This window comes from Strix aluco, chromosome 32, assembly GCF_031877795.1.
Source record: "Strix aluco isolate bStrAlu1 chromosome 32, bStrAlu1.hap1, whole genome shotgun sequence".
Lineage (NCBI taxonomy): Eukaryota > Metazoa > Chordata > Aves > Strigiformes > Strigidae > Strix > Strix aluco.
This window is the reverse complement of record NC_133962.1, coordinates 428,826-451,666: the sequence shown is the minus strand read 5'-3', so window position 1 is coordinate 451,666 and position 22,841 is coordinate 428,826. Positions and strand designations below refer to the sequence as shown.

The following is a 22,841-nucleotide window of genomic DNA, read 5'->3' as shown; positions in this document are numbered from 1 at the left end:
TTGTCTGAAGTGCTGAGGGGGCTGGCTTGCTTCTGTGTTGGGCTGTGTGCCAGCGTGATCCCCTCTCCATGCCCTGGGCTGCTCCACATGTGTCCTCTTGGAGTCAGAAACGCAGGCAGCCAGCTGAGAGCCAAGTGTGAGTTGGGAAGGATGGCTCCAAGCTGAGCTTACTGGTGACAGCTGGATATTGTGCAGGAAAACAGAGGGGAGCTCATGGGGCAGAGAGAGTGTTGGCAAGGGAAGAGGGGCTTGTTGGTCCCTGAGGGAGCAGAGGTGGGTATGTCCAACCCCAGGAATGGAGAGGGGGCAGCGATATAAACCCCGTACATCCTCTGAGTCCATGCTCCTGAGCATGGGGGGTGGTGTCAATTTCAGCTTCTGGGCTCTCTTTTTGAAAGCGTGGGTCTCCCCTGGGGGCAATGCCTGATTGTCCTGGTTCAGCTAGGATAGGGTTAAGTTTCCCCAGCAGTGGGGGGTAAGCTCTAGCTGGGTTATTCATATACCATGCTGACGTCAGGTCCTGGCGCCATAGCGTGGGAAGAATCGGTGAGCGCGTGGGTTTGTGCAGCCGTTCCTCTCACTGCTGTATCTGTACATACTTTGCTCTGTTCATTGTTATTACTGTTGTTGTTATTGTTGCTGTTTGTTGTGTTGCTGTTGCACCGTTTTATTAAACCTCTCCTTATCTCAGCCCCGGAGCTTTGTATTTCACTCCCTTTGTGGGGGAGGGGCAGCGGCCGCATGGTCTCAGACCCCAGCAGGGACTAAACCACCACACTGATGCTTCATTTTGTGGCTGGCCTGCAAGCCTTCTTGGAACCGATAAGCCCTGTCCTCGGGAAGAAGCCTGGAAGAGGCTTGGTCGTCCCTCCACTTCCCTGTCTCAGCTGCACCCGTGTACCTGGGCAGGGAGCTCTGTGCGAGGGGGGGTCTGTCTGAGGACTTTTCCATCTCCAGGCATGGTGACGCCCAGGACTGGGTCAGAGAGCGGAACGGGGTCAGCAAGGGACTGTCTGTAGCCGCTGCCCCGTGCCGGGGTAATGCACCCGGGGCTGCGGCTGTGCTGGAGCCGGGCGGGTGTGCTGGAGGCGGTTTCAGGGGCTGCTTGCTGTGCTCACTGGGGGCTTTGGGCGCTGAGCATCCCTGTCCACTCTGCCCCCGTGTCCCGGAGATGCCCCCACCCCTTGTCCCTGCTGTTGCCATGGCAGTGTTGGGGCTGGCCAGGATGCCCAGTTGCCCTGGCAATGGGGGGCAACAGCCCATCTGGCAGCAGGGATCCCCATGGCCCCCACGGAGTGGGAGAGGTGGGGGATGCTGGGGGGGTGGTGGCTGCGTCCCCTCCCTGGCCGAAAGCCGGAGGGCGGCTCTGGGTGCCGGTGCTGCCGGGCTGCTCAGCTGCGGGCGGGGGGGGCTTGGGAGCGGGGCGGAGCAAGGACCGGGGCTGCGGGGGAGCTCAGAGGCGGGGGGGGTGGGGTGGTGGTGTGTGTGTGACACCCCCTGCCCCACGCCACAGGGCTGGGGGCATCCCTTGTGCGAGAGGTGGGTGCCTGGGGCAGGGGGGTGCCCGGGGCAGGGGGCCCTCGGTCCTGCCCAACCTCTGCTGGCAGTGTGCTGCGCTCGCCCTCCTGTGGGATCTGTGTCCCTGCACGAAAGCTGCTTTTTTGGGGAGGATCCGAAGGGGGAGGTTACTCCTGGAGCACAGGGTGGGGGGTTCTTGTGCTGGGCGAGAGGCACCTGGAGGCTGCAGCACTTTCCATGTCAGGAGCTGGGAGCTGGAGCCCCTTCTGCCCCCCAGCGGAGCCGGGCAGGGAGCAAGCTTTGCTCCCGGAGACAGAAAGTGCCGGCCTGTCTCCCTTTCTTCCCCCGGGCTGCGGCTGTGAGTGCACCCGGGCTGTGGGTGAAACGTGGAGGGGACGGGGGCTGCCTGCCTCGCCGCCGCTGGCCTTGCCCGCCTTGGTTTGCACAGGGCCTTTGGGCTGTTTTGGCCTGAAATCTGTTTTGCACGGTGTGTACGTGAGGGCTTAGCTTACTCTTGCTCTGTCTATACAGTGTTGTGGATGCTGAGGATGAAAAATGCAACAGCTGGCCTAACTGCAAAGCCAACTCCCCCTCCCTGTCCTTTCCTTGCATTTGAAATCCATAGATGATTTTCTGAGAAGCAATTCCTGCATGCATCCAGGGAAAGGAGTGGTGGGCTTGGCAGTGCTGGGTTTATGGTTGGACTTGATCATCTTAAAGGTCTTTTCCAACCTAAATGGTTCTATGAAATGTGGTCCAGATGCCAGAAAAAGAGTAAATAATAAGGAGTTGCAAAGTTGCCAATCCAGGATAGCAGGGATCGGATTCTGGGAAAGGGAAAATATGCTGTAAATACTTAAGGCAGGAGCCACAGCAGTAGGTTATAGTATGTGGAGCTGGGGAATCTCCAGCAGACCCTTGGAAAGGATCTTGGTCCATCTCACTGTCAGCTGACAGCTGAAGTTCATTAAATAACAGGAAGGTGTAACACTGGGCTCCTATTCATTCTCTCGGCTATGGTCGAGCTTTTGTAATAAATTGCAGGATGACAGTACAAAGTGATAAAATAGAGAGGGGCTGTGTGGTGGTTTAGGCCCTGCCAGGATCCGAGACCACGCTGCCGCTGCCCCTCCCCCACCCTACAGCCGAACAGGACAGGGAGTGAAATACAAACCCCGGGGCTGAGATAAAGAGAGGTTTAATACAACAGTGCAACAGCAACAAACCGAACAACAACAAGAACAGTAACAATAGCAATAACAGTAATAACAATAAACAGAACAAAAAATGTACCAATACAGCAGTGAGGAGAGCGACCGCACACCACGCACGGTCACCAATTCTCCCGCGCTTGGGCGCCCGGACCTGACGTCAGCATGGTATTGAATAACCCGGCTAGAGCTCCCCCCCCACTGCTGGGGAAACTTAACCATATCCTGGCTAAACCAGGACATAATCCACCCCTTTGTTCTGTACCATCTGCGTCACGTCCAGCTGCCATTTAGCAATGAGCATTAACAAAGAAAAATTAACAAAAGCACAGTATAATTCACGGTGTGTTTTCACCCAAAATCAAGTCCCCTTGTGGTACGCGTCGGACCTCTCCATCCTTCCGCATCACCCACCAGGTGCACCCCGGTCCTTGAGCAAAAGCAATGCCGTGGATGGGTTTGCCTTTGCCTGACGCAGGACTAACCCAGACCATTTTTCCCAGCAGATCCCTCATGCGCACCACAGGGACTTTATCCCTGTCTACAACACGTGGAAGTTTTGACTGAGCCGGGCCAGCTCGATTGGCAGATCCTCTTGTGTTGACTAACCAAGTGGCCTTTGTCAGATGTGTGTCCCAGTGTTTGAAGGTTCCACCCCCCCATTGCTCTCAATGTAGTTTTTAACAGTCCATTGTAGCGCTCGATCTTCCCAGAGGCTGGTGCGTGGTAGGGGATGTGGTAGACCCACTCGATGCCGTGTTCTTCTGCCCAGGCATCTCTGAGGTTATTTCAGAAGTAAGTCCCATTGTCTGACTCAATCCTCTCTGGGGTGCCGTGTCGCCACAGGACTCGGTCTTCAAGGCCCAGCATGTTGTTCCGGGAGGTGGCGTGGGACACTGGATAAGTTTCGAGCCATCCAGTGGTTGCTTCCACCATTGTGAGCACGTGGCGCTTGCCTTGGCGGGTCTGTGGCAGTGTGATGTAGTCGATCTGCCAGGCCTCTCCATACTTATATTTCATCCATCGATCTCCATTCCGCTGGGGCTTCACCCATTTGGCTTGTTTGATTGCAGCACACATCTCACATCCGTGGATGATCTCTGCGATGGTGTCAATGGTGAGGTCCACCCCTCGATCTCAAGCCTACCTGTATGTTGCATCTCTGCCTTGGTGGCCCGAGGTCTCATGGACCCACCGGGCTATGAACAGTTCACCTTTATGCTGCCAGTCCAAGTCCACCTGATCCACTTCGATCTTAGCAGCCTGGTCCGCCTGCTGGTTATGTTGATGTTCATTAGTGGCCCGACTCTTGGGTATATGGGCGTCCACATGGCGCACCTTCACAACGAGGTTCTCCACCTGGGCTGCAATGTCCTGCCATACTTCAGCGGCCCAGATGGGCCTGCCCTTGCACTGCCAGTTGCTCTGTTTCCATTGCTGCAACCACATCCACAGGGCACTTGCCACCACCCACGAGTCAGTGTAGAGATAGAGCCTCGGCCACTTTTCTCGCTCAGCAATATCCAAAGCCAATTGGGTGGCTTTCACCTCTGCGAATTGGCTCGATTCACCTTGTCCCTCAACACCTTCAGTGGTTCGTCGTGTGGGATACCACACCGCAGCCTTCCATCGTCATGTTTTCCCACAATGCAACAAGACCCATCAGTGAACAGGGCATATCGCTTCTCCTCTGGCAGCTTGTTATATGGTGGGGCCTCCTCAGCACGTTTCACCTCCTGTTCTGGTGACATCCCAGAATCTTTGCTCTCTGGCCAGTTTATGATCACTTCCACTAATCCTGGGCGGTCGAGGTTCCCTATTCGAGCCCGTTGTGTTATCAGCGCAACCCATTTACTCCATGTGGCATCTGTTGCATGATGTGTGGAGGGAGCCTTTCCTTTGAACATCCATCCCAGCACCGGCAGTCGGGGTGCCAGGAGGAGCTGTGTCTCAGTGCCGACCACTTCTGAGGCAGCTCGAATTCCTTCGTACGCTGCCAGTAGCTCCTTCTCAGTCAGGGTATAGTTAGCTTCAGAGCCTTTGTATCCCCGGCTCCAAAAGCCTAGAGGTCGGCCTCGGGATTCCCCATCTGCTCTCTGCCAAAGGCTCCAGGAAGGGCCATTCTCCCCGGCTGCGGTGTAGAGCACGTTCTTAATCTCCTGCCCTGCCTGGACTGGCCCGAGGGCCACTGCCTGGGTAATCTCCCGCTTAATTTGTTCTAAGGCTTGTTGTTGCTCAGGGCCCCATTTAAAATCGTTCTTCTTGCGGGTTACGTGGTAGAGAGGGCTCACAATCAGGCTGTAGTTTGGGATGTGCATCCTCCAGAACCCCACAGCGCCCAGGAAGGACTGAGTCTCCTTTTTAGTGGTTGGTGGGGCCATGGCTGTTATCTTGTTTATCACCTCCATTGGGATGTGGCGACGCCCATCTTGCCATTTTATTCCTAGGAATTGAATCTCCCTTCCAGGCCCCTTAACTTTCTGTCACTTGATGGCAAAACCAGCCTTCAGGAGGATTTCAATTATCTTCTTTCCTTTCTCAAAGACTTCCTCAGCTGTGTCCCCCCATACAATGATATCGTCAATGAACTGCAGCCAGAGCTCCCTCCCCACTGCTGGGGAAACTTAACCCTATCCTAGCTGAACCAGGACAGGAGCAAATGCATGATTTCAAAACTGAAATACATTTTTAAGTTAATATCCCAATTACGGTTAGCTTAACAATGTACCGAGGCTTTTGAAGTAGAATTGGTCCTACTAATAATTAATAGGAAAATAATTATCGAACGTAATCACTGAAGATGCGTAAATGTCAGGGAATATGAATGTCTAGTTAAAGTTTAACAAAATGTGTGTAGGTGACTATATTACACAATTCTTGATGAATGAAGTGGATTTCAAGAGCAGAGGCGATGTTGCGGGGCCATGTGGGAGGGCAGTGGCTGCATCAACACTTCCCTCCACCGATGGGCCTGAAGGGAACCTGTCTGCAAGCTAAACTTGAATCCAAGCCAGCTTGACATCAGGGAGAATTTTTTCTATTTCCTTGGGGCGGAGGGGGGGGGACGGATTTTCGGCCTACAGTTTGCTCCTTTGTCTCAGGAGGAAAGGGGTTTCCATTGACAACTAGTCGTTTGTTGTTTTGGCATGTCTTTTAACAAGCTCTTCATTTTCTGATGATAGGTGGACCTTTATCAATGCTGAAATAGCTAATCTTGTTATTCTCTACGTAGTTTTAGCAAGAGAATAATTTTGATACATTTTTATCATACATTTGCAGAGGCACATACATTTGAAATTAGGTATAGTGCCTTTTGTTTTGTTGCCTGGGGTGCAGTAGTGGTAGAAATATCACAAATAAGAGAGAAGTTATGGGAGGTGATTGTGGATTTTTTTTGTGTGTGGCAGTATTCTGCCACTCAAAGTGCAGTATTCTGCTCTTACTTCCCACACTTGTGGAAGTTGCATAACATCTTTCAGGTCTGTGCACTCATTCTTTCTCTCAGTCTTGTTTTTATATCTTTATTAATTTATTTGTGTTTAAGGCCAAGTAAGCATTTTGCTCCTGTTCTCAGAGTTTTACTGTAATTATGGAAAACATTTATAAGTGAGCATTTCTCTGTGCTAGCCAGGAGCCTTAAAGCAGATCACCAATCTTGGCGCCAGGCGCGGGTGATAGTTCTGTTTGGATGAAGAGACCTTAAATCATTCGTCCTCTGTGCTTTAAACATAATCAGGCTTTTCCCTAGCAGATACGGTGTTCATCTTCCCAGTTTTGTTCTATTTCTCTTTTAACAGGCATGCCTGAAATACATGGGAAGAAACAAATCCTGGTTTCCTTTACTGAGTTGCTGGTGTCCTGCTTCTGCTTTTGGTAAAGGAACTTATTTTGTAGGTGGGCAGAAAGACTAGAAAGTATTTGACAGTACCAGTTGTCATTCTGTTTTCTCAAGCAGTAGTTAGGATAAAGAAAAAAAGAGATTGGATTTTACTGTGCTGTTAATGGTTTTATGCCTTCTGGGTGAGAGAGGGCTGCTGCAGTTCCTTTATCTGGAAACAGTTCCTTTGTGAAGGTAGAAAAGTGGTAATGCTCTGCTGGTGGTGACACTCTGATGCTCCTGTGGTGTGATTTGAACTTTCCTGTAGTTCCTTCAGCCCCTACTAATACTCTGTGCAGAAAGGCAGTTGTTCCTCTGGAGCCCAATAAATTGCTGCCGCCTTGAGTGGTATCAATCTTGAATTGTGAGGCATGGAAATAACCTCTGCAAATATGAGGAAAGCAGCGCTGTGGTTGAGCAGGGATTAGGCAGAACACTGTTAGTGCATTCAGGAGTGTCTGTGTGAATTGCATTATCAGTGATTCTGAGTCTTGTTCAAAATGCTTGAGTATTTGGTGTAAAATCACTTCTGGGACCCAGTGGGAATCCTCGGGTCTTTAAATTGATACATGCTTTAATACTCAATCAGGTACCAAGACCTCTTGTTTTTGAAATGTACCTTCTTCATTCCATGTTTTAGCTGTGGTTGACGATGACAATGTCAAAAGTGTCATGTGAAGAGGCCATAGCAATAAAGTTACAGTGTCGTGATGTTATGGCTCATGGTGGCCTTGTATAAGTAGGAAGATGGGGAGCTAGGAAGCACAAACCCTAAAGAATGTATATAATGTAGTGCAATAAATTATATTTTGTTTTGCAGGATGTAAAAGAATTTTAAATATAACCTCTGGTATATTTGAAATAGATTTTAAGGCCTAGTGAAACGTGTTCGGGACTGAGCGATCTCGTCGTATTACCAAGGCACCGGGGTGCTGCTCAACAGGCCTGAAAAGTGTTCTTAGCCCGCTTCTTGGATAGTCCCGACCCAAGGCTGCTCTAAAACCCAGTCAAGCTAATCCTATGGAGGCACTTTTAACAAAGGATGATTAATTGACTAAACACAGGGGGGTTGCTAGATTAAGAGAATTTAGGATATCGAAACTGCTCACTCTACCTAAGCTTTTCGTAGAACATCTTGGAGTCTTTCTCAGAATTGTGTGAGATAATAATATCATAAATAACTAATAACTAAGAAATGATGAGAATCAAGAACTAAAAGGTTGAGTGGAAACTTACAAAGACTTTGGACTTAGGTAATAGATTTAGAAATAGTGTATAACCTGCCTGAGTCCTTTGGACATTGGCCACTCACTGAGGTGTTGGCCCAACTCTGAGTTGTTAATAAAGCAAACCCAGAGATACCCATGTCTGGTCATTATGTTTCTTCCTTGAACACAGGACTCTAAACCACGAGTTACCTCATTGCAAAAGTTGATTGTAAGAGAGGTAGCTAATGAGGAAAAGGCAATGTTTTTAATTAGCGCTTCCTTAAAAGGACCCAAAATGTATGAAATTCACACAAGCTCAAAAGAGAAGAGGAATTCCTGGATGACACACATCCGCAGAGCTGTAGAAAGGTAAATGATGAGTGAAAGTGGGAGGGTTTGATTTCTTGCTCATCTGTCTTCTCTTCACAAGACTCATAGGTATAAATTTATTGTAAAAATCCATTTGACTATCGCTAAACTTTCTTTGTAAGACTGAAGCGTGCGATTCTGCGTTCAATGGGAAGAAGCCACTCATAAAGATGCAAAAAAAAAAAAAAAAAAAAAAAAAGCAGCCAAAGACTTTATTCTGCTTTATTTTTAAAAATAAACAAAAAAAATGATTCACTGATGTCAAATGCCAAAGGGCTTTGGATAAGGGAGGAAGATTGACTCACAAGATACACCACATCCTAGGCAAAAGCTTCAGGTTGAATCCTGAGATGGTTTTAAGTTCTCTAATGTGCACATCAACCCTCTGTCTGTCTCCCGCTTTGCACAGCTGTCCTGATGAAGAAGGAGGAATGTTTCATGAACCTGGAGCAGAGAAGAGGCTGGCTGAAGCAACAGCTGCTAAGTTGAAAGATTTTCAAGGTAATGACCTAGTTATATATTCCCTGAACTGCTTCTCAGCATCATTTGTGATTTATGAGTGTCTTACTCTTTTAAACATGATCAAGTTTCTCCTTCATAAGTCTTTCAAGGTAGTGCAAGTTTATATAGAAATAGTTAAGTAAGTCTAATAAGCTTTGTATGCTCCATGAGCTTTCCCCTTACCTGTTAATTATATCTCTGCGTTTGATGCTCTGACCATAAAATGAATAATAATGTTCCAAATGGAACATTATACTGACAGGGATTAGGAAGGCAGAACTGAGTTTGTTTCTTCCTTTAGAGCGTTTGGACATGAAGGACGACCTGATTATGCAAAGTCTAACTGAGAAGCAACAGTTTTATCTAGAAATATCTGAAATGAATGGGTTTGGAGACCATTCCCAAGGATCTCGGATCTAAGCTACTTCTTCGAGGAGATATCTCAGAAAATCTGCAAGGAGAGGTGATTTTGAAGGTAAATGCACTGTGGGAATGTGTCTGCGTTCCCTCAGGTGCAGGGGTGGGGATAAGCACGTAGGATCTAAGTACAGGTCCTGAAAATCATCCTGTAGTAACATAATACTTGTATGTAACACTGTTCAGACTTCCTTATTCTCAGAACCAATCTGCAAGACAGGTAAAGTGCACTGGTGTTTTTAGGTGGAGGACCTTCTCACACCTTGGATTTTTTTATTTTTAAGGATCAACCAGTGGAGTCTTAGGGTGAGTCTATTCAGATGAGTAACTGAGTGGTCTAATAATGCACCAGTCCTGAAATATAATATTGTATTAAGGTTATATATTAAAATAGCCTATCTAAAGAATAATATAATAATATAATAAAGTATAAAAGAAAATAAGCACAAACATAATTTTTATTTTGAAAAAAACCCCCTAAACACTCAAGGCTCGCTAATCTAACTTGCAATCGAGGAAGAGGTCATCTTTATATGTGCAATACGAAGAGCCTGTCGTAAAGAGCTAGTCATGAAGGGAAATTCATCTGTACTGCAGGAAATTTCTCAAACTGCCCGATCTTTTAATGTACTTGATGGTTGAATTCTTTTTTTAACTTGTTAGCATGATGCACTTGTCTCTGCACAGACATGGCTGTTTACATGACATGCTCTCCTCTTTCCTAGCTGAAATCTCCAGAACCTTATCTTCACTCACTTAGGCAGTGGATCCTGTCAGCCTGAGGATTCCTCTGGGTTGGGACTCCCCAGGAGAGCAGAGACCTTTGGAGGATATGACAGTAGTCCCTCAATTTCAAATAAAAGTAAGAAAGGGACCCTTCAGCATTCTTCTGAGCTGCTTAGCTCTTTACTGTGTTTCTCTGCACAGAGAATGAGATAAGAACAATGAATTAAGTGAAGCTCTGATTTAAGGAAGCTTCACCAGGCTCTGAAAGGAGGATGAGAGCGTGTGTTGAGTGTGTTAGCCTGTTGTATCTTTTGCTTCTGATACCAACAGCAGAGAGCAGAGTAGGGCTCTCGGTGTTATGCTGAGAGCATTTCAACCCATACTTCCTAATTATCACAATTCCACACAGAATTTTAATTTTGTTGAAAAAAATAAGCTTGACCTCAAAACCTAGGAAATTTAAATTCAGCTGCCTGTTTTTATTATTGAATCTTGAAAACTTTTTTCCGCTTTCTTTTGTGTCTGCACAGTCACTAAAGGGTCGCTGAATCCTTAGATAATATAAATTGTCCTTTTGCCTCAGATGATTCATCAGTTAATTAACGAAATGAGTGGAAATAGTAGATACTATTTATCTCCATTTTTGCTTTATGCATTTATTGAGAAATGGTCTTTCTTTCACTGGTTGTTAAGCTCTAGAATACTTTCTGTTGTCTCTGACAGGCTATATGTCTGTCACACTACAGACATTTCATACACTATGGTTTCCCTCTACCTCCTTCCACGCTTACAGTGGTGCTGCTTTGAATAGAATTTTTCTACTAACAGGTATTCCATATTACGAGCTTGCAACTCTGGTAGCCACAGATGATCATTTTCATGCACACATTGTGGTTGCTTCACTTAAAATAGTATAATGTAATTTGAACTTACTCCCCCTGTTTATCTTAACCCACTCTCCTCAAGTTTTTATACTTTTTTGAGCAGTGCTACTCGTCACTATTGTCTGCTCTTCCACTTGGAATCAGCATGGAGAAGCCATGCAGTTGCATATTGGTTCTAAGTTCAAAGTCACAATTTTTTCCTGTTTTCTCTGTTAATACAAAGAGTTTTCACAGGCCCAGTGCTGGTGTGAGCTACTCATACTTCACTTCTCTTTCAGCTGGTATCTTTAGGAGGAACAGTGGTGGTGACCAGAGACAGTGGAACTGGAGAGGCCCTGCAGTGAGTTCAGATGTGCAGCTCCACAACCTCCCTTCTGATGCAGAGAAGGATCTCAAACCATATGTTTGCCTTATGCGTGATATAAATGCATTTCCTCATGTTCCTCTTCATACTAGTGTTGACAGAACAAATCTCACAAAGTTAAAAGTTGTAATAGCTGGTAGGGTGAGAGTGTAACAGAGTTCTGTCAAATTACTCAATTGAGGATGTTTTTTGGGGCAAGCAGATAACTTAGCACTTGAGGTGCATGATAATTTGGTTTTATATCTGTTCATTTGATGCTGTACCATTAACACTAGCTTTATCACCATACAACGGCCTCTGATTTAAATATTTTTGATACGTGTCCTTCAGTGTACGGGAGCAATCTCTGCTCCAGCCATAAACGCTGTTCCCTGATGAGATGAACCCTTCCACCTTGTTCTGGCAGCACTTCCAACGCCAACAAGTGTCTCTAGCACAGGTGTTGGGTTTGTCTTTTTTTACAGTGCGATGTGACAAGGCCAGCTGACAGCAGTGGTCTTCAGCCCACCATAGAGTCTTGGGTATGTTATTTCTGCTGGTAGGAAATCTAATGGCAAATACCCATATTATAATAATAACATGCAAAAACAAAACAAACAAAAAAACCCACCAAAAAACTCAGTATTTTTGTCCGTGGAACCACAAGCACAGTAGCAGCCTGTACCTTATGACTCAAACACATTATGAATGCAGAGGTGACAGTCCCATTAGAAAGCACAGGTGGGTTCTGGGTGTGTAGACACGCCATTCGAAGCTGGCTGACTGCTGCTCCTGCATCTTTGGAGGGATCGCGTGGTCTCTGCTCACTGACAGAACTGGCCTCTGGATCTCCCGCGAGGCACTACACTCCCTGTGTAGTGATTCAGCGCTGGAGCATGGGAAGAAGCGATCATTAAGTGGGTCATGTGAAGAAAACATGATGAAGATTGCTCCCTGACATCCCACTGAGATTTGCTGGGCACTGATTTACATCACTGCAAGGACGAATACACTGACATTTGTCGTGCCGGCCAGTGGCTTTACTGGCTGTAACTGTGTTAGAGCACTCTTACAGCCCTGCTTCCGTTGTGTGTATTGTTGTACAGATACCGCTGATTATGTTCACTGTTTAAAAAGAAAACAGAAGTCTAATGCATCAAAGCAGAGCTCTGTTCAAGTGTCTAATGTCTTTTTTCCCCTCCCCCTGCCTCACCTCCCCTGCAGCTTGTCCAGAGGATACAAATGCTGTTACAGGTGCTCTCCAGTCTTCATGTAAACCACTATTTACTATCCAAGAGGTTTGTTAGGCATTAAATGTAATAAAATTTATGCAGGTGTGGAGATGAGCTGCGTTGAAAATATCCCCTAAAGCTAGAGTGAAGTGCAGAATTTAAGACCCGAGACTCCAGGAAACAAACTCCGTGTCTGGTATTTTGAAGGAAGTGTTAGATCTCTTGTCTTAAGTAACTGTTTCCTTTTTCCGGCTCACTTAAATGAAATTCTTCTGCTACTTGGAGCTCTGTCTGCTCTCCATGCCCACTTCCTCTTAAAGTTGTTGTTGATATACACATGTGTATGTATTAGTTGTTTTTACCGTAACCTTGTAATCAGTGATATTGTGACTGATTGGATTCAGAGTAATAATTCTAGGAGCAAGAAATGTTAATTTTGCCATAGGGAAGCATAACTTATTTGCTCAGCCATCTTCAGTATCGTGTCGGTCCCGATGGGCGGTACAAGCTGGAAGTTAGATCTGCTCCTGAAGGCAGAAGTCTCTGTGATTAATCTGGTAGATGCTGTTGTCTTTTGTTCAGCTGCGCATGTTTTCTGAACCCATGGGTTTCATGCTGAATTTCTTATCTCCCCTCCAGGCAGTGATATCTCAGCAGGACAGCTGCATCGAGATGCAACGAGCCACCATGGTAGACTGGGAGAAGCAACACCGGCTGCAGCCTACCCGAGGCAATCTGCTGCTAGAGCAGGAGAAACAGCGGAACTGCGAAAAACGGAGAGAACTGGTGAATGTGCAGAAACTGCAGAGGCAGCTGGAGCTGGAGCAGCAGCGCCTGGAACGGGAGAGGAGTCGGCAGCAGAGGGCATTTGAAAGCACAGAAGCTCAGCTGCAGGAAACTCGGCAGCTGAGAGAGAAGTTGAATCAGGGGAGGGAAGAGCTCGAGAGGCAGCGAGAGGCCTGTCAGCATGACCTAGAGAGGCTGCGGGAAGCTCAGGGAGCAGTCAAGAAAGAGAAGGAGTGTCCAGATCAGTCAGGAAGCTGAAGAAGCAGAACACAGTGTCAGGCACGTTCTCCCCAGAAATGGGACAGGTGAGGAATTCATTTTCTTGGAGTTTTACTTCTGTTAACCTGCTTGCCCCTTTCTGCAGCGCTAACCCATGTTTGCTGTTTGCCGGGCTCCTTGAACCGACATCTGAAATAGCTGGTGACGGCTACTGTCAGAGACCAGGGCTTGGCAGCTCCCCACTGTCTGTGAAATTCCACCCAGACATTTGGTAATCAGAAATTTTTTTAGAAAGATAGAAACAGAGAATAAGTGATTTTTGAACGTGGCTGGCTGAGGATTTTTTTAAGTACAGGAACTGCCCTATGGCAGGCAGGTGGTTGCAGGGGTGCTGCCTTGATAGCATTTTGTACAGTTGATTCTAAAAACATTTCTTGTGTTTCAAAATGTGAAGGTTGGGGTCTGATTAAACGGGCTCATTTGTTACTGTCTTAAAGTCCTGCTTTCCGTCCGTCCTGCCATCACCCAATGCAGTGTGCTTCTGCGTTCCTTTGCTAGGTGCAGTATTAAGCAGTCTGGAGCTGCTGAGGCTCTCTTCAGTGTTCAAGAACCTGTAATCTTGCTCTTCCATTTGCCAGCACACTTTGGGCTTCATCTAACCTGTTGCATTTTTCACTAGAAAGTGCTTTATGTTTTCAGGGCTGAGGTGGTCTCTCCTCAATATATCCGAGAGAGTGAAAATACCCGTTCGACTTAGAATGCCTTTTTCCTCATGTAGAAGCAGATGCTAAGTCATTCTGTTAGCTTCGGTGGAGAAGGGCTGGAACCATCTGCACCCGTCCTGAAAGCCTCTGTGCCAGCGAGCGTCTCCGGGATGGATTATCTGGAACGTCTGGACGTGGCTCGTAGGGACGGTACCACCCTGGAGAACCACCCCCTTCCTGCGCTGAGGAGTGAAGGGCCAATACATCTCCTGGGTGCAACTAATCAGATACAGACACCAGCTGCAGTCCGGCAGCAGATTCCTACTAAATTGGCCACTTTTACAAAAGGAAGCAAAGAGAAAGGTGGGAAGCACAAAGCATCTGGGAACAGGGAAGAAAAACAATACAGCTGTCAGTTACATTGTGCAGTTACATTGGCAGGGATTTTGTTACTCCTTTCCTCTGGGTTTTTCAATTCTAGAAGTAAATTCAAACTTTTAATTAGACTTTGATGCCTCCAAACTTTGCCAGTGGAGAACTGCGTGAGCCTTGTGGTGTTTGTGTCTGTTTAGAATGCACCAAGCCGCTAAGTACAGATCTCAGAAAAAGGGTAAATAAATCACAAAATACATAATTAAAGCACCTGCCACTCTTACAGCTCAGCCTTAATTCCACACCATCACACACTGACAATAGTCACTGGCGGTGTCTGGGTGGCTTCTGCAAGCTTGAACTCACCACCAAGAAAAAAGGTTGTCTTTTATTTTACAAATAAGGCACTGGCATTACTGCTCATGAGCAATCCACAGACATCCCCCACTGTCTATTTCTGCTATTTCCTGTATTAGCAGGAACCTCAAGAGCATTTCCAGGGCAGGCCAGGGGCACCAAGTCACCTATATCCAGATCTGCCGTAATCTCCCAGATCCCATAAAGGGCCACACCACCTGCTAGATGGAGCCCCTGGATAAAACAAGGGAGAACTGATTTCTGTGCCCCTCTGCCACAAACCTCGGCCAAACTGCTTCAGTCCTGAGGCCCAGCACATGTGTATCTGCTGCTGCCCAGCTGCAGAGGGCGGCTCCTTCAGACCCAGCACCTCATGCCCTTTCAGCTGGGTGCTCTGCTTTGAGCTCCTCATCCATCAAACAGGCATCAGGACTCTTACTTTCCTTGGAAAGTCTTCCAAGAGCCAGTTAGTGCTTAAAATTCAGATCTATTATTTTATACAGACTACAGAAAAAGGCATTTCCTTCCTTAAAACGCTACTCTGGGACCAAAGCGAGGCCCCAGCTGCAGCCCAGGACTGCCTGACAGGCTGCTCAGCCTGCTGGGCCAGGTCGCACGGCCTGGCCTACGGCAACGCAAGCGCTCCTTGCCCCCACCCCATCCTGCCCTCTCGGCAGGCAGCTTCCAAAAACTGTATCCCGAGAATTGGAGACAAGGAAAAAGATGCCCTGAAACACGGAAGGAGCATCCTGAACTGCTGCTGGGCCTTGGGAACACTCTCCTCTGGACTATCTGGCCATCCCCAGGGAGGGCACGTTGCAGATGGAAATATTAACCCAGTAATGATTTAGCAGCAAATCAAGATTTATTAATGACTAGCAGCACTTAATCATTAACCAATGTAAGGATTTACAAAATAATTCAGTAAAATACATTATTATTCGAATAGCCACTTCACTAGAGGTTTGAAAGTGAAAAGATTCACACTAACTTGCTATAAGGTATCCTAAACCAGAATACATATATATGTCTATTCATAAACACTGTAAGATGTACAAACACACGCTTCCTCTCCCCAGAATCACCCCATCTCTCCCTTCAATTATCTCTGGCGTGTGGCCCCTCTCACATCATCCCCCCTTAACCACCGGCAAACCCTGGTGCTGGAATAGCCACAGAGGACGAGTCGTCTTCTCTCAGGCCGCCTTCTGCCTGCTCTCCCGAAGCAGATCTGGGGCCTCACCTTCCGGTCAACCTCCCCAAAACAAAGCAGCCTCTAGTCGCATTTCTCTGGGGCACAGCCCTGGTGCCTCAGAAGCCTCAGGGGCCTTGACAGCAGCTATTCCGCTTTCAGCGGGAGCCTGCCCTGGCACCCTCGGGACCAGGCTGGGCGCTCAGCTGTGTGCCTGACGTCTGTCCACACAAGCCAGGATGCCAGCAGGGAGCTCCCACGCCTTTCACCAGCTTTGAGGCTGCTGTTCTTCAGGCCACTGCTCTCGCCCCTGCAGGGACCCGGCCCTGCTCAGCAAGCACAGCTCAGGCAGCTGCCTCTTGCTTCTCTGCCGGGACTGCCCTGCAGCCTGCATGTGAGCATGGCTCCGCCATCGGCCGTAGGAGGCAGACTGAGGAGTTGAGGCTGCTGCAGCGTTTCCCAAGGCCATGGAGAATGGCATGTGGGGCTGAGAGCAGGAGCAGCTTCCTCTGCCTGGAGCTTACGGCTGCCTGTCCTTGGCCACGCACACCAGGGGCCACAACTACCCTTGTCGGTGTTGGCCCAGAACAGCGAGACAACTCCTAGAGAGCGAGGACACGGCGCCTGCCAGAGGGTGTTGCTGGGGCTGACGTGGCCGGTGTGGCCAGTGCTGTCCCGTGCTGTGTGCGGGAAGGGTGACACTGCTCGGCTCTGCTGGGCTGAGGTGGCTGCACATCCCTGCTTGCCTGCACGGCTGGAACCAGATGGGCTCTGCCACACCCACACGTGTGCTGCTGCCTGTAGCAGTTCTGTTCTCCGCTGTACGAGTTTTGGGAAGGACCTGGTGGCAGAGGGCTGCGGAGAGCAGGGGCGCGGTGAGCTCCCCAAAGAGGCTGTGGTGCCACGCTGGGTTTTTCCTGCTTGGCCGTTGGCAGGCAGTGCTGGGGGCCAGGAGCTGCTGCCTGCCACGGGGCCTGCACACCCCGTCCCACAAACAGAGCATTCAGCGGGGTCTGTCGGGGGTGTCCGATCCCAGCTTCTGCTTCCCCTCCTGCTTGGAAACCCCCATTTTGTCCCCCCCCACCCCGGGAGACCACCGTGCCCAGCCCCCGGAACCAGCGACGCTGTGACATCAGCCCCGTTGCCAAGGGCACCAAGGGCACCACGAGCCCTGCAGGCACTGCCTCGGCTGCTGCACTGGTGGTGACAAGTCCTCGGTTCTGGCCGCTGGCACATGCCACTGGCAGCGATGCATCTGCTCCATCTCCTCGTCGTGCTGGCCCTGTGCTGGCCTGCGCACAGTGCCTGGGACAGCTGTGGGTAAGTGGCCGAGGCTCTGGGAGGCAGCTTGGGCACCCTGATAGGGTTCCCTGGAGGGTGCCCGCTGGTCCCCTGTGGCCACACCACAGCTTCCCCAGCCCCACGTGGGAGCCTCGGCTCCTTGCAGCACCCAGACTGCTGGCAAAACTCGCCTGCAGGGCTCCAGCAGAAACGAGGGCGGCCGCCCGCCCACCCCACGGGGCTCCCTGGCCTTGCTGTCCATTCAGCGCCTCGTGGGGAGGGCAGAGGGCTGACCTTCAGCTGGGACAGCAGCGAGCCGTCGAGCAGGACGGTGATGAGTTTCTGGTTGCAGAGGGACCTGCGGGCTCCGGCCCATGGCTGCTGATGACGGCACCTCGCGCGTGGTGGGGGGCACAGACGCCCAGACAGGGGCCTGGCCCTGGATCGTCAGCATCCAGGATCTCTGGGCAGCAGGCACGAGGCATGTGTGCGGAGGGTCCCTCATCAGCCCGCAGTGGGTCCTCACAGCAGCCCACTGCTTCATCAAGGCCAGGTAAGGAGGAGCAGGAACAGCGATATCCCCCAGCACTCACGGGTGCCCCATCCACAGCACCATGTGCTACTCCCGTCCCCTTTCCTTGCGGTACGCCCAGTGCCTGGGCACTGCAGAGCCCGGCTGAGAGGCTGCTCAGGAGAGGGCTGGGCTCCTGCCACAGCTTCCTACAGCCTCCAGCTCGACACGTCTTGAGCCCAAGGCATGCAGGGGCAGTCGCAGCCTCCGCAGCACTGCTTTCCTCTCCCCCGCGTGAAGCAGAGGGCAGGCAACGGCTGGGCTGCTGCAGCACATGGCTCAGCTCCCTCTGACCCCTCTCCCCATCTGCCTTCCAGGCACATCACCATGTGGCGCGTGGTGGTTGGGGCCACCCACTTGACTCAGCTGGGCCCGGAGGCCCAAGTGCGCACTATTAAGCGGCTGCTCGTTCGTGAAGACTATAGGAACATCCCACACATTAACGACATTGCACTGCTGGAGTTGGACCAGCCTGTCCAGTGCAGCAACTCCATACAGCTTGCCTGTGTGCCCGACACCTCACTAAAAGTGTCAGAGCTGACGACCTGCTACATCAGTGGTTGGGTGTCCACGACAGCGAGAGGTGAGTTCCCAAAGAGCGCTCATGTCCCGAGTGCAAGCTTGGCACATGGGGGAGGCAGACTGGGCTTCCTGACAGCAGAGGCGAGAGCCAGAGCCCGGCTGTGGGGACGTGTGCCCATAGAGAGATGGGCCTGGCCCAGGGCCCACAGCAAGACAGAAGGGCAACGCCGGTGCAAAGCCAAGCCGCAGGGAAGGGGTTCACCCAGACAGGGGCAGGAGACCTGGCAACAAGCTGCTGGGTGTTAATTCCTTTCTGTGCTCACAGCTGAAGGATCAACGGATGTCCTGCAGGAGTCCAAGGTCCACCTCATCGACCTCAACATCTGCAACAGCAGCCGGTGGTACCTAGGGGCCGTCCACCCCCACAACCTGTGCGCTGGCTACCCGCAGGGCGGCATCGACACCTGCCAGGTAGGAGCCTGCGACAAGGCAGCACCCAGCGGCACAGACAGCCCTGGCACAGCCACCCAGACACACCCCGGTGCGGGCTTTGCCTGGCCAGTCGCCCTCCCACCGCTGGGTCCTCACTGCTGGCGGGGCTCACCTCCCCTTCCCCGGCTGCAGCTCCTTGCCCAGGGCCCCACTTGCCCCAGAGGCCCAGGAATCTGCCCAGAAAGCCCACCCAGCGCTCCTGGCAGCCCCGAGGTCCAGCTCCAAGCCCTGAAACATCCCTCTTGCACCCAGCCATCATCGCTGTGCGGAGATGAGCACAAGCCCTACCCCACGGGCCCACGACCCCCTCCCAGACAAGGTCCTGTCGGCCCCAGCACCTGAGCAGAGCCTCTGTGCCGGATACAGCTCTGGGGGGTGCTGGCAGAGAGAAGGAGCCGGCCCTAGTGCTGCCAGCAGCCACCCGACACCACCTTGACCCTCTCTCCTCCACTGCAGGGGGACAGCGGTGCTCCTCTCGTCTGCAAAGACAAGAATGCTGAGTACTTCTGGCTCGTTGGGGTGACCAGCTGGGGGAGAGGCTGTACGAGAGCAAAACGGCCCGGAATCTACACCTCCACTCAGCACTTTTACGACTGGATCCTAGAACGGATGGGGCTGAGCCCAGCAGTAACGGCTGCTCCGACGCCACGGCCAGCCTTCCCCTCAACCCCCCTTCAGACGCCAAGGCCAACACCAACGCAATCAGGCGGGTTCAGCTCCTGCCCCATTCTACTGCAGAAGTTGGTGGAATTCTTCACTTGGTTGCAGGAGCTCCTGCAGAACCTGAGGGAAGGCCTGAGCAGCAGGATGGACAGGATCCAGTGCAGGCTGCAGTGCACCATGACCATCTCCTGCAGGGGCTCTGCCTGCTGAGCCAATGGCAGCCTCAGCATCAACAGCCTGCTTGGTCCTGCCCACGCCCTTCCGACTGCACAAAAAAATGATGTTGTCTTAGTTGTTGAATAAAGTTGCCACGTTTCACAGCTCACCATGCTTCGGTTCCATTCCGTCTCCTGTCCAAGGCAAGGATTCCATGCCCGGCACCCGCAAAATGAGGCTGCAGGCAGCCAAGTCGGGCACAAAGGGAAAGAGTCACTCCGAGGGGTGACCCCGAGCCTGGTTGGAGGGGAGGGGGAGGGTGCAGTGAAAGAAGGGGCCACTGGTCACAGGGGGCGAGAGGTCTTGGGGACAGTGATTTGTGGAAAAAAGACTCTACAACTCGAATAGAATTATACAGCAGGTATGTTTATTCCGGCACTGGGGTGCAAGGGGATTTCTCCACAAAGCTTGCACACCAACAGCACATTTTACCAGAAACTTATCGAGTGTGGATATACATATTCATTGGAGCACATAACACCAACATACATATGCATGAGTAAGGCTGGGTTAGTTCTAGAGGCTGGTGTCAGCAGTTTATGTTCTCTTTCACCTGCACATTGTCTCCTGGGGGGCGTCTTCGGGGGTCTGTTGGAGGAAGGCTCACACTCCTCCTCAACTTGTACCTTTCCTCAGAGCATGCACAGATTCTCTCAGCCAATTTCTTGAACAAGAGTGGTTGCAGACAGTTTACCACCTCTATCTTATCTAAAAGCACTAGCTTATTAGTTTCTACTGTCCATATATAGTCTACAAAGACTCAACTTGTTAGAACCCATCTGCTTTCCAAGGACATGTCTCTTATTTTTGCCGAACATAGTAATTCTTGGTAAGTTTCCACAGAAAACTGCTTTGTTTTGATGAACAGGGTAGCCTTTGGTAAGTTTCCACAGAACAGTCAGGGCAAGCAGGATTATTAAGCCATATTCAGAAATCATTATAAGTTGCTGTAAGTTGCTATAAGTAAATAAGTTGCAAACCAGGTGATCATTTCCTTGTATCAACCAGTGGTGTAGGAGGCTCAACATTGTCTCTGTCTGGCCAGCTAGTATCCAACTGACTCTCTCAGGGTGGCAGCCGGGCTCAAAGACAACTCCAATTTTGAGATGGCTGGCCAACTTTTGTTTCCACATCTGTCACGGTCCACTCGGTGGACTTTTGATGGTTTGTTTACTACAATCTCAAAAGTGCAAAATTAAGGTGACCAACAGCAAAGGGGATAGCATCAGTCAAACAGTGAAACTGTATTGTGTTGCCCATGAAGTGGCATGTGATAGTTAGAGATGGGTGAAAGAAAGGGGAAAAGTAAAGTTTAGAAAGAAGGAAAGGTTATAGCTACCACCGCTGATCTCAAGACGTCCTAATGGTCCCGGGTCCAGCTAGTGCTCCGTCGTCGGTCATCGTGATCCTTGGTGGGGAAGCTTCGAATTTTTGTTGTCCAGAAGTCATCTTTTATGCTTAGTGACACACCTTGCTCTTCCTCTGCCTCGGGGATCTCTGCCCTTCTTGAGTGAGGCTACCTCGCATGCACGAGGGGGAGTGTCCGAGGTGTGGTCAGTCTTACAGGTGGGCAGCCTTCAACCAGGAGGTGTGTTTTGGTATTATAATGAAGCAAAGTTCACCTAAAGTTCATGATTCCTTCATCGATGTTATGGCAACAGTTGCGATCCATCTTTTTTGACAGTAGCTACGCGGTCATGTCTAACGGCTCTGGTTAGGCCCAGGTACCGCACAATAGCACAGCACTCTGTACTACAGGGCTCAGTGCTCAGGAGAACAGCACAGTGCTCGCTGTGCCACACAGTTCTGTATTCAGGAGCCTTTGCACCTCATTCCACTCTTGGGATCGGCAACTGAGTTCCAAACAGGCCGCTGTCGGCTACCTTCCTGCCCATGTCCCTGATGACCATGTTGAGACAAGGCTGATCTTCTGACCAACTCTTACAACATCGGCTCCAAGTAGGCCCTGGCGGTTGGGCTGCAGGTCACAAGGGCTCTGAGTAGGCTCTGGCTGGCCAGCTGAGGTCCAAGAGGGCTGTCAGTAGGCTCTGGCTGGCTGACCTGTGGTCTAGGCGGGCTCTACGTTGCCTCTGGCTGGCCAGGTGCTGTCCAGCTGGGCTCGAAGAAGGCTCTGGCTGGCACACTGGGCTCAAAGACAACTCTGAGTAGGATCTGGTTGGCCAGCTTTGGTCCAAGAGGGCTGCAAGTAGGCTCTGACTGGAGTGCTGCAGGCCACAGGGGCTCTGAGTAGACTCTGGCTGGCTGACCTGTGGTCCTGGCAGGGTATTGGTTTTCTCTGGCTGGCCAGCTGGGCTCTAAATAGGCTCAGACTGGCAGGACAGGGTCCAAGAGGGCTCTGAGAGCCAGAGGCTACCTTTCTGCGTTGTGATCCAGAGAGTCAGAGCCCACCTTCCGGCATTGTTAGCCAGAGAGCCACAGCTCTCCATGCTCTATTAACCAGAGCCCACCTTTCTGCATTGTTAGCCAGAAACCCAGAGCCCAGCTTTCTGCATTGGTAGCCAGACAGACAGAGCCCACCTTCCTGCGTTGTTAGCCAGACACAGAGAGCCCTCCTTCCTTTCATTAGCCAGAGCCCACCTTCTTTTTGTTAGCCAGAGCCCATGTTCCTTGCATGCTTTGCAGCTTCCTGTGTTGTTACCCAGAGAGCCAGAGGCCACCTTCCTTCCCTAGCCAGTTAGCCAGAGAGCCAGAGGCCACCTTCCTTTCCTAGCCCATTAGCCAGAGAGCCAGAGGCCACCTTCCTTCCCTAGCCAGTTAGCCAGAGAGCCAGAGGCCACCTTCCTTTCCTAGCCCACTAGCCAGAGAGCCAGAGGCCACCTTCCTTCCCTAGCCCACTAGCCAGAAAGCCAGAGGCCACGTTCTTTCCCTAGCCAGTTAGCCAGAGAGCCAGAGGCCACCTTCCTTTCCTAGCCCACTAACCAGAGCCTCCTCAGAGCCCTCTTTCACCCGTGCAGGACAGCCAGAGCCCTACATCTCTATCTGGCCAGCCAGATCCTACTCAGAGTTGTCTTTCAGCCCTTTTGGCCTGACACCCAGAGTCTCCTTAGAGCCCAGTAGGACACCACCTGGCCAGCAAGAGGCAACTTAGAGTCCGCCTGGACAAGAGGTAATTCAGGCAGAGCCTACTTGCATCCCTCGTGGACCACAGCTGGCCAGACA

General features: G+C 50.5%; 4 protein-coding genes across 4 annotated transcripts in view; 3 read left to right on the top strand and 1 right to left on the bottom strand.

Moving 5' to 3' along the window:
- Positions 1-22,841, bottom strand: part of LOC141916920 (uncharacterized) — a 137,094-nt gene that overhangs the window by 75,301 nt on the left and 38,952 nt on the right. The window lies entirely within an intron of this gene.
- On the top strand, positions 8,110-9,963 carry LOC141916917 (rho guanine nucleotide exchange factor 18-like). The gene is made up of 4 exons (XM_074809832.1): positions 8,110-8,183; positions 8,593-8,684; positions 8,986-9,159; positions 9,827-9,963. The coding sequence occupies exons 1-3, from the start codon at positions 8,110-8,112 to the stop codon at positions 9,102-9,104; spliced, it is 285 nt and encodes a 94-aa protein (XP_074665933.1). The 3' UTR covers positions 9,105-9,159; positions 9,827-9,963.
- Positions 12,865-14,517, top strand: LOC141916955 (rho guanine nucleotide exchange factor 18-like). The gene is given in 3 exon segments (XM_074809957.1): positions 12,865-13,316; positions 13,319-13,377; positions 14,070-14,517. Coding segments are annotated over 3 exon segments (939 nt in total). The 5' UTR covers positions 12,865-12,874; the 3' UTR covers positions 14,508-14,517.
- On the top strand, positions 17,151-19,769 carry LOC141916952 (acrosin-like). The gene is made up of 5 exons (XM_074809953.1): positions 17,151-17,236; positions 17,550-17,750; positions 18,086-18,351; positions 18,616-18,761; positions 19,239-19,769. Exons 1-5 carry the CDS (start codon positions 17,151-17,153, stop codon positions 19,653-19,655), a joined length of 1,116 nt encoding a protein of 371 aa, XP_074666054.1. The 3' UTR covers positions 19,656-19,769.

Bases quoted from the DNA above. Each gene is read 5' to 3' on its own strand.
- LOC141916917 (XM_074809832.1), top strand. From the start codon at position 8,110: ATGTATGAAATTCACACAAGCTCAAAAGAGAAGAGGAATTCCTGGATG. The intron at 8,184-8,592 runs GTAAATGATGAG...CGCTTTGCACAG, and splicing joins ATCCGCAGAGCTGTAGAAAG to CTGTCCTGATGAAGAAGGAG. The intron at 8,685-8,985 runs GTAATGACCTAG...TTCTTCCTTTAG, and splicing joins TAAGTTGAAAGATTTTCAAG to AGCGTTTGGACATGAAGGAC.
- LOC141916952 (XM_074809953.1), top strand. From the start codon at position 17,151: ATGCCACTGGCAGCGATGCATCTGCTCCATCTCCTCGTCGTGCTGGCC. The intron at 17,237-17,549 runs GTAAGTGGCCGA...TTCTGGTTGCAG, and splicing joins AGTGCCTGGGACAGCTGTGG to AGGGACCTGCGGGCTCCGGC. The intron at 18,352-18,615 runs GTGAGTTCCCAA...CTGTGCTCACAG, and splicing joins GGTGTCCACGACAGCGAGAG to CTGAAGGATCAACGGATGTC.